This window comes from Physeter macrocephalus, chromosome 20, assembly GCF_002837175.3.
Source record: "Physeter macrocephalus isolate SW-GA chromosome 20, ASM283717v5, whole genome shotgun sequence".
Classification (NCBI taxonomy): domain Eukaryota; kingdom Metazoa; phylum Chordata; class Mammalia; order Artiodactyla; family Physeteridae; genus Physeter; species Physeter macrocephalus.
Window position 1 is genome coordinate 53,014,067 of NC_041233.1, and position 12,373 is coordinate 53,026,439.

At 42.9% G+C, this 12,373-nt stretch overlaps 1 protein-coding gene across 5 annotated transcripts in view; it reads right to left on the reverse strand.

The window, feature by feature from the left end:
• ALDH18A1 (aldehyde dehydrogenase 18 family member A1) overlaps positions 1 to 12,373 on the reverse strand; it is a 47,765-nt gene that overhangs the window by 26,407 nt on the left and 8,985 nt on the right. For all 5 annotated transcript variants that reach the window (XR_008616074.1, XR_008616073.1, XR_008616072.1 and 2 more), the window contains exons 3-5: positions 5,221 to 5,435; positions 777 to 926; positions 584 to 688 (exon numbers count right to left, since the gene is read on the reverse strand). Coding sequence is in view for 2 of the 5 variants with exons in the window: in XM_055080849.1 (XP_054936824.1) it covers positions 584 to 688; positions 777 to 926; positions 5,221 to 5,435 (470 nt within the window). In the remaining 3 variants the exon portion in view is untranslated. The remainder of the gene's footprint in view (positions 1 to 583; positions 689 to 776; positions 927 to 5,220; positions 5,436 to 12,373) is intronic.

A 12,373-nucleotide genomic window follows, 5' to 3' on the forward strand; every position in this document is an offset into this window, starting at 1 on the left:
GGAAGCCACCTCAATGAGAAGCCCGTGCACCGCAACGAAGACCCAACACAGCCAAAAAAAAAAAAAAATTAAATAATTAAAAAAACAAAAAACAACCAACCACCAGCATTTCCCTTCAACACTTAGTAGATATCTATTATATAAGGCAACCAGGTGCAAAGAGAAACAAACAAGCCAGCTGAAGTCAAAGAAGCCAATGAAATAAAGATATCTAACCTTTCTATCTTTAGAAGTATCAGTACTTGTAGTAGTCCTAAGACTTATTTGTATAATAACAAGAGCTAACAGTTACTGAGAAAGTACTATGTGACAGACATATTAAATGCTTTTCATATATTTTCTCACTGAGCCCTTCCAAAAACTCTTTGCAATAGGCACTGTTGACATCCTCATTTTTCAGATGAGGAAACTGAGGCACAAAAACGTTAGACTTAAAAACTTTCTCCAGATCTCCCAACTAGCAAGTGGTGAAGCTGAGACTGTATCCTGGCAGTCTGGCTCCAGAGCCCTGCTCATATCACCTTGCTCCACCGGAATCACCCTCACAGGTCCCACACCCACCTTGTGGAGGTCAGCCTCTCACCTGCGCAGCGCAGATGCTGTACTGGGTAAACATGGCTTCATACAAGGCCATCAGCCCACTCTGTCCGGCGGCTGCACAGGCTCGGGCTTCTAAGACTGGAATTGCCTGCAACATGCCAACAGACAAGGTGTGGCTGGGGTGAGGGAAGGAGGCCTGAGGACCCTGTTATAGGGGGTGGGGAAGCCGCACTTACCATCTCCTTCAGGTGGTTCTGCCCCGAGTGTAGGGCCTGCCGCACGCTCTGAGACAGAAGGATCTCATGGCGCAAGCGCTGCTTGCCAAAGGCTACAGCTCCACTAGTCACCAGCATCATCTCTCGGCCTTGATTCTGCAGTACTGACACCTGACATTGAGGAAGGAAAAGGCTCAAGTCCTTGTAATATCTCTTTCCTCTCATCACAAGAGATTCAGGTAGGGTGGACTAATGAGTGGATCCCAAATGCCGGTTTACAGACCAGCACTGGGCTGGCTCTGGAAGTATCACCCAGGTTGTTTGGTAAAAACACAGAGTCCTACATGCTCCCTCGAATCTGATAAGTAGGCGGCAGATAGAAATGAGAAGTTTTTAATAAGGAGATTCTGGTGTGTAGGTAGGTTTGGCAACCACAGGACTTGAAGATATGTGGAGGAGTCTATAATGCGGAAGATCCAGTTGTTTCAGGAAATAAAGCCCAGAATACAAGTCTGGAGCCAGGAATTGCAACATAAACTTAGCAGATGGCTTCTCAAATTCTAAGGCATGACCTGGGGAGACGAAGCTGTTTCTGGGGCATGACTGATTCTCATGGGTTGCCTCTGGCTAGACCAGGGACAGTGCTGTTCCACTCTGTCTGCCTAGAACCAGTTTTGGTTACTTTGTTTCCCACCTAGGACACATCCACATGAAAGAATCAAAGATTCAATATTCCTAACCTGTCCATTCCTCCTGATGCTTGAACCTATAACCTAGCTCAGGAACTCGGAGACAGCTATGATAAACCATGATCTAAAAAAAATAACTTATAGGGCTTCCCTGGTGGTGCAGTGGTTGAGAGTCTGCCTGCCGATGCAGGGGACACGGGTTCGTGCCCCGGTCCGGGAGGATCCCACATGCCGCGGAGCGGCTGGGCCCGTGAGCCATGGCCGCTGAGCCTGCGCGTCCGGAGCCTGTGCTCCGCAACGGGAGAGGCCACAACGGTGAGAGGCCCGTGTACTGCAAAAAACAAAAACAAAAACAAAAAAACCCAAAACAAAACAACAATAAAAAACAACAAAAAACCATCATAGAAAATTTCATACTTAACCAAAGTGGTAAGAATCGAACTATAAAACCCTATGTACTCATCACCTAGCTTCAACAACCACCTCTCATGGCCAATTTCTCACTCTCCAATATTCCTTTTATAGCTCCACCATTATTTTATTTTAATTATTTATTTAAAAAATATTTATTTATGTATTCATTTGGCTGTGCCGGATCTGAGTTGCAGCACGTGGGATCTTTACTTGAGGCACGCAGGATCTTTACTTGAGGCATGTGAACTCTTAGTTGTGGCACATGGGATCCAGTTCCTTGACCAGGCAGTGAACCTGGGCTCCCTGCATTGGGAGCGCACAGTCTTAGCCACTGGATCACCAGGGAAGTCCCTCCACCATTATTTTAATACCAATCCCAGGCTCCAGACACATTATTTCATTTGTAAATATTTCAGAAAGCAATTGCTAAAACAGAGGGTATATGCACACATCCACAAAACCATTATTATCTAAAATATTTCAATAATTTCCTAATATCAAATATCTGGTCGGTGTTCACATTTCCCCAATTTTTTCAGCTTGCTCAAATTAAGATGAAAATTAAGCCCGCACATTGCAATTAGGTGAAGTGTCTTCTAATTCACTTTTAATCTATAGGTTCCTCTCTATAATTTTTTCCCTTGTAATTTGTTCAAGAAACTGGGTTATTTGTCCTTTAGGGTTTCTCAGCCTTGACTTTCCTGCTTCTGTCTCTGTGGTATAGTATTCTATTTCTTGCAAACTGCTGTTAGGCATGAAGGCTTTATTTTTTTTGTCAAGAATTCTTTACAGGTCATGGTGTCCATCAAGGGGATACATAAGGCCTGACTGTCTTTCTTTTTATGATGTTAGTTACTGTTGATGATCATCACCAAGACTTATTAATTCATTAGGGGCTATAAAATGCTGATATTCTAATTCATGCATTTCTTCTTTATTTACAGGCTGGAATAATTCCATAAAGGGAAACTTTCCTTCATTAAATATTTGGCTACCTTGAGGTATGGTTTGTATATGAAAGGCGGCACAGATATGTGTCTCTTTCCCTTTATTTACCAGTTTCCAAAATGAGTAGGTTCTCTAGAATCCTTCAAGATGACCAATGAATTTTTTTTGAGTATAATTGTGATTCATAGATTTAAACATATTTCATGTGTTTAAATTCAGTGCAGTAACTATTGATGTTCAGATATTCCCATCTTTGACCAATGGAAGCCTCTTTAAGTCAGCTCCTGAGTCCATCTAACACGATCAGATGGCTTGGACAAGACAGTTGACTCCATATGTTAGTACTGCAATGATCTAGAAAACCGTTCCTGAAGGTCCAGGGGTGTCCCTAGAAGGACAGCTGACAACCTAAGCAAACCATTACCAGCTTCTCCCCACTGTTTTCATCAAGTTTCTCCTTTGCTCAAAATCTTCAATCTTCCTCCTAGACTGAACCCCAAGTCCTCTACCCAGTTTCAAAGCCCTGCCTAATGGAATTATACACATTCTCCCTGATGAGATCACCACCACTGCTTTCAAGCTCACCTCCTCTCTGGCCCATCAGCATGCCATACTCATTCCTGCTTTTGTCTCCCACCTGGAAACTACTTGTAGAGCCTCCCCGTCCCCAGAACCATCAGGCTACACAATTCCAGGGGCACCGTTCACAATGTGCACTTAGCAGCATGGAACATTTCCCCTCTGCTGGTGCAAATCCTATCAGTCACAAAGGCCCACCCTGAGTCTCAGCTCTCCTAGGAAGTCCCAAGAATGACCACACTCTCATTTGACCTTCCCACCTCTGGACCTGTCAGTCACTGTCATTTGTGCCCTCTCATTTGGATATTATCTGCTTTGAACAAACACCTAATTATTTTGGGAGTCCCAGTTTTGGCTCCCCAAGGGCAGAGACAACCGTTAGAGGTCTGTTAAGGCCCTCACAATGTAGCCCTTTGATAAATATTTGTTATACTGCATTGATCTGAGGGACTCAATCTGAAAGGCAGATTTGATAATAATTGCTTAGTACAGAAAATATATGAAGACAATTCCATCAAATTTCAGGTTAGTAGTTTTCTAATACCAACTCCAGCAAAATTGTTTTTTAAAACTGAAAATACGGCTATGGAAGATAGAGCTGAATTACAGCTAGAATGGAAAAGCACTAGCTTTATCTCCAGGATACTTGGATGTTTGGTTTTTTTGACTCTTGGTCAGGGGTTGGCAAACTATGGCCTGCAGGTCAAATCTGACCTGTGCCTGTTTTTGAAAATAAAATTTTATCAGAACACTGTCATGCTTGTTCACTTATGTATTGTCTGAGGTTGCTTTTGTGCTACAATGGTAGCTGAGAAAGAAACTGTACAGCCTACAGAGACTAACATATTTAGTATCTGGCCTTTTACAGAAAAAGTTTGCTGATCCCTGCTCTTAGAAAAGATAAAGGTAGTGGGATTTGTGATGTGATATTTAAAGTCCAAAACTCCCACGATGACCCCGAAGGTAAGTTTCTTTACTGATAAACTATCAGTGGTCAGCCTGGTTTGACTCCATGGCCAGTGGGGCATAAAGTTCCCACTGAAAACTTCTGCTGTGAGGCCTTCCAAAGCCAAGATTCCTTGCACAGATCTTTTGGTGATTCAGTCTGGAGACAGAGTGTGGTCTCTGTGCAAATAAAAGACCCTGGGGGTGGGGGATGGGCTTGTGTATAGGATGTCTCTCAGACCCTCAATTCTTGCTTACACTCCCTCTGTGGCCTTGTATCCCTTTGCCTTTAAATGAAAGCCTTTTATGGGTATTCTCTGTGGAGTCTGGTAAGTCCTTTCACTAATATCTGAACTTGGGAAATCTCTGCAATGATAGCTCATACTTATTTCAAGATTACTAGGCTAACTAGAAAAGATAAAGCCCAGCAAAACAGGAAAAAAAAAAGAAAAAGCTCAATATTCACACAAGTCCATCTGGGTACTCAACCCTGACTACATATCAATCACCTGGGGAACTTTAAAAACACAGATGCTTGAGCCCCATCCCAGAGATACTTATTAAATGGTTGAGTGTAAAGCCCAGGCACCTCCAGGCCTCTCAGGCGATTCTAATGTGCAGCCAGGATTAAGAATCACTGACATACACAGCTCGTTCTCACTAAGAAGCTTGAGGGATGCATGAAATCAACTCCACTCCTTGACACCCCTCTGCTTGCCCTGGGATGCTGTCTCCCAGTGGCACCTTCATCAGGAAACAGAGTTTTCAGACTGGGTTGAAATCTATTGTTCTCAAATCAGAATTATTTTTACGAGTTGACAAACCTGAAATGACAGCTTAAAAAGCAGATTTTGTTTTAGTTCAGCTGAATTTTCCATCTTGGCAATTACCTGCTCAACAATAGATGCCAGGCGCCCCAGTGCCAGGCCACATTCATCCCCTCGGGTCACCACGGCACTTCCGAGTTTCACCACGATTCTCTTGGCATGCTTCAGCTCACTGCGGTGGGCAAAAGACTTGCCATGTGTACGACTGAGGGGTACCGTGATAAAGGGGATGTTGCTCCAAGAACGAACATGTCTGATGGCTGAAGGCTGGACACGACCTGCAGCCCCCGAACAAAGTCAAGTGCAAGAAAAAAAGGAGAGAAATACACAATATAATTTCTCATTGAAAATATGCATGCAAAATAGTAACCAGTTTGGCTGCCAAAAAATAGCTTTATCATTCTTAACTGCGTAAAACCAGTATATCAAAAGCCACACTGATCTAGCATGTTTTATTCTAGTATTGTGTGGAGTTTGTACCCAGTAGTACACAGGTGACAGGTACACTCAAACACTGCTGGTCAAGAATTTAAATGAAATATTTTTCCCTGAAGACATGTTGGCAAAATATATCAAAAGCCTTAAAAATGTTCACAACTTTGATCCAGCAATTCCATGTTCAGAAATTTATTCTAAAGAACTAATCAGAGATGGAGACAAAGAGATTTATCAGCAGGCTATTCATCAGTATTATTTATAACAGGAAAAATAGAAGCAGAGTAAACGTCCAAAAAAGGGCAGAAAGATTTAAATACTTTTAGAATTTTCAATAACATAGGAAAATGCTCATGTTAGCTTCACATACATGTCTAAATGCATAAGAAAAGATAAATAAATAAAAATATTACCATTTTATCTCATGATGGGGTTATGGGTGATTTATTTTTCTTCTTTATTCTTGTTTTGTTTTCCAAATTTATGCAGTAAAAATGCATTGCTTGCATAATCAGAAAAATATGTGTGCTTTTAAAGAAACCACACCGCTATTAAAAAACAGTGAGTCTGATTAGCTAAGACAATACAGAACAAAGAAACTGGTATTAAGTAATAAAAAATCATAGCTAATCTCCCTACAAATTGCCTGTAACAATGATGAAAGAAACTGGAGCACCTTCTGAAGGGAAAGTAACGTTGGAGTTAGATACTTCTTTGTATCCCTATAGACATCTGCCCCTAATCAATTCTGTCCTGATTCTTTTTTCTTGTAACACGGAACAAGATTTCTAAGAGGCGAAATAAAAACAAAAACAAAAAACCAAAAGAACCCCCACCAAAACAAAAAACCAAACTTGATTAAAAAGCTGAAAATCTAACAGTCACGGCTGAATGTCAGGCACTGAACCTCTTCACCATTGCTGACTGCCTAACCCCACAACAAGTCCTCTACGTATCACTACAGACATTAATAAATATTGGAATGAGTTACTAAAGTAATCATTCCAAGCCACCTTTCAGACTATTCTTCTATAGCTCTATTACTACAGAGTAACTTCCTTCACTTGAATCAAACGTTATCACCTCCCTTTATATTTACAGACAGATTTCTCAGAATTTCTCTACCCAGTGCCTCTAACGCCTGACCACTCTGACCCATCTAGCTGTAATCAAGCATCCACTGTCTCTCTCTACACTACAAAACTGGTGGGTAAAGCAGGCAGAATCCTATTTGCACGGACGAGAAGATCCCCGTTCTCCTCCCTCTCTGCCTCTTTCACGCACAAACCTGAGAAAGAACATCTTCAATGAAGTCATAAAGAGCCTTTCCTTCTCTCTCTTAAATAACTGTTTCTTTAAGTGACAATGTTTCAAGTCTGCTGGAGAAACAAGACAGAGGATGCGGGTCTTTGTTAACAACAGGCTTGCAGTCCAGTTCCCAGCAGAGAGCTGCACAGTAAGCCCGTCATCTGGGATAGAACCGGGGCTTGGCACCCCTGCTATGGGCTGCCCTGTTCCTGCTGGGGGAGCCCCAGGGACGAAAGCACCGGTATGTTGTGAGGGCCGTTCCGTGGAGACCTCCCTTTCTCCATCAGGCTCATCAGTATAGGTGCCCCGGCCCCGCCTTCAGGAATATTACCCTAAGCAATGCATACACCTAAGTCTATGCTTAAAAGTTGTACCCATATAATAGTTCTGGCATCGCTGACCTGATGGAAGGAGGGGTGGTAGAGGGAGAGACTTACTCCCCTGGAGTTTGGACCTGGGATCATCAGTGGCTGTATGCAGAGCTCAGAGTTGCACCCATGTATCACGTGTCTCTTTGACAGCTGTCAGAACTAGGACTGCTGCCTACTTTTCTCTCCTGTGTACTGCAGGGCATGTCCTGGCCTGGCAAAGTGCTGAGCATGGGTGGGCAGCCTGAGAGGGAACCTCAGGGACATAGGTGGTGGCAAGCATGTCAGTCCTACCAGGCCAGACTAGCATGAATGGAACTCCTGATCCGCAGTGTGTATCAGCAGAGGAGGGTGGCGTGGCTTGGTGCCAGGCAGTCAAGGGTCATTCTGGCGGCAGGCAACTGGGTCACAGCAGATCAGGGCTGATAAGGTTCAAGAAGAGGCCACATCTATGAACAAGGTGTGTTTTTTTGGCAGCGTGACATATGGGAACTTAGTTCTCCGACCAGGGATCGAACCCACGCCCCCTGCGTTGGACGCACAGAGTCTTAACCACTGGACCACCAGGGAAGTCCCTGAACAAGGTTTTAAGCAAGTAAAAGCTCAGTCATATCCAGTGGGTTCTGCACCAAGGAGAGCTCCATGGGGTCCAGGGCTTTTCTGGGTTTCCTATTCAACAATGCTTTCACCCTCCTAGATTGACCCTATCTTTCTTGAGGGCATTTTTTTATGTGCTGCAGTGTATTATACATTTTAGGGTCCATATGAAGGACTAGAAGGCCTTGATTAGTTAAGAAAAATCCATGGCTTCTGGATGGGTAATCTCTTCCCATCTTCTAAGGAAACTTTAGGCTCTAAGTCTCAAAGAAAAGACATCTCCTCCTGTTAAGGATGAGGGGATACCGAGGTATATGTGTATGCAAATGTGTTAGGGGGAGGGGGTTGTCCATATTCCTCAAAAGTGCCATGGGTCACACTCCAAGGGAGGAGAAGCCCTTTAGCTTTTCAGCATCAGAGTCCTAATACTCAGTAATAAATGAGGCTGTGTTCCAGGCCTGAACAGGAAGGAACCCTGACATGGTTTCTATCTCTCTTCCTGGCCTTCCACTTCCCTCTGTTTGTATTTCTACGCTTTTTCACTTTGCCTTTTTAATTTCTTTTCTGCTCTTCTGCTTATCATGGTCAGTGAACATGGGGTTCCAGAAAAATCTGGATACAAAGAAAAATCTAGAGATAAGATCAGAAAGTGCCTCCTTCTGTGAATGAGTCTAATGAGAATAAACAATAATATCAACAACAAAAATACTGAAGTGAATATTTACTATATACCAGGAACTGTGTTAACTATTCATGTACCTTATACAGAGGCAGAGGATATATGAAAGGACAAGTGTAGGCTCTGGAGTCAGACTCCCTGGGTTGGAATCTCATCTCCTTCACTTACTTGCTGTTATCTCATTGATCTCATAAGGTTGTTGTGGGGAATGAAATGAGTTAATGCATGAACAAGGATTGGCACAAAGTAAACCTTCAATAACTATTAGCTGGTATTACAAAAAAGTGTTAGCTATGGGCTTCCCTGGTGGCACAGTGGTTAAGAATCCGCCTGCCAATGCAAGGACACGGGTTCAAGCCCTGGTCTGGGAAGATCCCACGTGCCACGGAGCAGCTAAGCCCATGCGCCACAACTACTGAGCCTGTGTGCCACCACTACTGAAGCGAATGCGCCTAGAGCCCGTGCTCTGCAACAAGAGAAGCCACTGCAATGAGAAGCCTGTGCGCCACAATGAAGAGTAGCCCCCGCTCGCCGCTACTAGATAAAGCCCATGCGCAGCAATGAAGACTCAACACAGCCAATAAATAAATAAATTTATTTTTTTTAAAAAGGGTTAGCTACGCCTATCATCATCATTATGGTTATCATCATCTTCCTGAATTCTCATGAGTTAAGACTCATGAGTTAGGTATTATTATGAATTAGTTATTGTTATTATTAGCTTCATTTTATAAATAAGGAAACTGAGGCTCAGACAAGTTGAAGTTGAGTAACTTACCAACATTACCAGATTGGAAAAATGACCACAATACTTGAAGCTTCTCCCATTAACAGGTGGAGTCTATTTTCCCACTCCTTGAATAGGGGCTGGCCCTATGACTTGCTTTGACCAACAGAATGTAGCAGAAGCCAAACTCTGTGTAAATTCTGAGCTTAGGCCTCAAGAGACCTTATCACTGCCATGCTTGCTGTTCTTGGGAAGCATCATGTGAAGAAGCCACTGATAGCTTGCTGGAGGATGAGAGGCCATGTGGAACAGAGATGATCTATCATCCCAGCAGATTCTCCCCTGGCCCTCAACAATCAACCCTGAGCCAATGGAGAGCTCACAAGGACACAGAACCACTGTGTAGCTGAGCCTGGTCCAAAATGCCGACTCGTGGAAACGTGACTGAAATCCATAGCTGTGGTCACTAAGTAAGTAGCAGAGATAGTTTTCAAACACAGGGAGCCTAGTTCCAGACCCTGAACTTTTAAACTTTACACTCTTCTTTACATGAATAGGAAACGATTTTTCCAATGATGATAAGCTTGACTAGCTGATAAGCAAGACCTCTTGCAGCAAGGTTTTGAGACAGACTGTTGATAACATTTAGGTGTTATCAAGAGATAGGCAACTCAAAACATCATAAACAGCCTTTCAACAAATGGTGCTGGAACTAGACCTCTAGATGCAAGAAAATGAATCTTGACCTAACCATCACACCTTATACAAATATTAACTCAAAATGGATCATGGAGGGAGTGCTGGCTACCCAGAGAGGGAGGGAGCAGGCAGACCCCAGCTCAGAGCAGCTGTCTGGACATCTTGAGTTTTGGAGTGGGGAGTGCTGGCTACTGTGAACTTGGACCCCATCACGGTAGCCTTTCTCAGGATGCTCTTTCTTTTGTCTGCCCAGCCCTGGAGTACAGTAGCAGCAGGTAATACCTGCTTCTCTGCAATGTTGTGTTGATTCATGGAAATTCTGATAAGAAAACCTGTGAGCCTTGACATTTCAGAGCACATCACTTTCTATGGTGTGAACTGTGCCATCATTGCGAGGGGTTAAAAAAATTGGGGGACTGGCACTTGCGGTCAAACCATCGGTGCGTAGCAGCGTTCTTCATCAAGGGTCTTGGTGCTCTGGCCGGGTGTCAGGCCTGAGCCTCTGAGGTGGGAGAGCCGAGCTCAGGACACTGGACCAGCAGAGACCTCCTGGCCCCACGTAATATCAATCGGTGACAGCTCTCCCAGAGATCTCCGTCTCAACGCTAAGACCCAGCTCCACTCAACGACCAGCAAGCTACAGTGCTGGACACCCCGTGCCAAACAACTAGCAAAATAGGAACACAGCCCCACCTATTTGCAGAGAGGCTGCCTAAAAATCAAACTAAGTTCACAGACACACCAAAACACACCACCAGATGCGGTCCTCCCCACCAGAAAGACAAGATCCAGCCTCATCCACCAGAACACAGGAACCAGTCCCCTCCACCAGGAAGCTTAAGCCACTGAACCAACCTCATCCACTGGGGGCAGACACCGAAAACAACGGGAACTACAAACCTGCAGCCTGCGAAAAGGAGACCCCAAACACAGTAAGTTAAGCAAAATGAGAAGACAGAGAAATATGCAGCAGATGAAGGAGCAAGGTAAAAACGCACCAGACCAAACAAATGAAGAGGAAATAGGCAGACTACCTGAAAAAGAATTCAGAGTAATGACAGGAAAGATGATCCAAAATCTTGGAAATAAAATGGAGAAAATACAAGAAACGTTTAACAAGGACCTAGAAGAACTAAAGAACAAATAAACAATGATGAACAACACAGTAAATGAAATTAAAGATTCTCTAGAAGGAATCAATACCAGAATAACTGAGGCAGAGGAATGGATAAGTGACTTGGAAGATAAAATAGTGGAAATAACTACTGCAAAGCAGGATAAAGAAAAAAGAATGAAAAGAATTGAGGACAGTTTCAGACACGTCTGGGACAACATTAAACGTACCAACATTTGAATTATAGGGGTCCCGGAAGAAGAGGAGAAAAATAAAGGGACTGAGAAAATATTTGAAGAGATTATAGTTGAAAACTTCCCTAACATGAGAAAGGAAATAATCAATCAAGTCCAAGAAGTGCAGAGAGTCCCATAAAGGATAAATCCAAGGAGAAACACACCAAGACACATATTAATCAAACTATCAAAAATTAAATACAAGGAAAAAGTATTAAAAGCAGCAAGGGAAAAGCAACAAATAACATAGAAAGGAATCCCCATAAGGTTAACAGCTGATCTTTCAGCAGAAACTCTGCAAGCCAGAAGGGAGTGGCAGGACATATTTGAAGTGATGAAAGGGAAAAACCTACAAACAAGATTACTCTACCCAGCAAGGATCTCATTCAGATTCGATAGAGAAATTAAAACCTTTACAGACAAGCAAAAGCTAAGAGAATTCAGCACCACCAAACCAGCTTTACAATAAATGCTAAAGGAACTTCTCTAGGCAGGAAACACAAGAGAAGGAAATATCTACAATAACAAACCTAAAACAATTAAGAAAATGGGAATAGGAACATATATATCGATAATTACCTTAAATGTAAATGGTTTAAATGCTCCAACCAAAAGACACAGACTGGCTGAATGGATACAAAAACAAGACCCATATATATGCTGTCTACAAGAGACCCACTTCAGACCTAGGGACACATACAGACTGAAAGAGAGGGGATGGAAAAAGATACTCCATGCAAATGGAAATCAAAAGAAAGCTGGAGTAGCAATTCTCATATCAGACAAAATAGATTTTAAAATAAAGACTATTACAAGAGACAAAGAAGGACACTACATAATGATCAATGGATCGATCCAAGAAGATATAACAATTGTAAATATTTATGCACCCAACATAGGAGCACCTCAATACATAAGGCAAATACTAACAGCCATAAAAGGGGAAATCGACAGTAACACAATCATGGTAGGGGACTTTAACACCCTACTTTCACCAATGGACAGATCATCCAAAATGAAAATAAATAAGGAAACACAAGCTTTAAATGACAC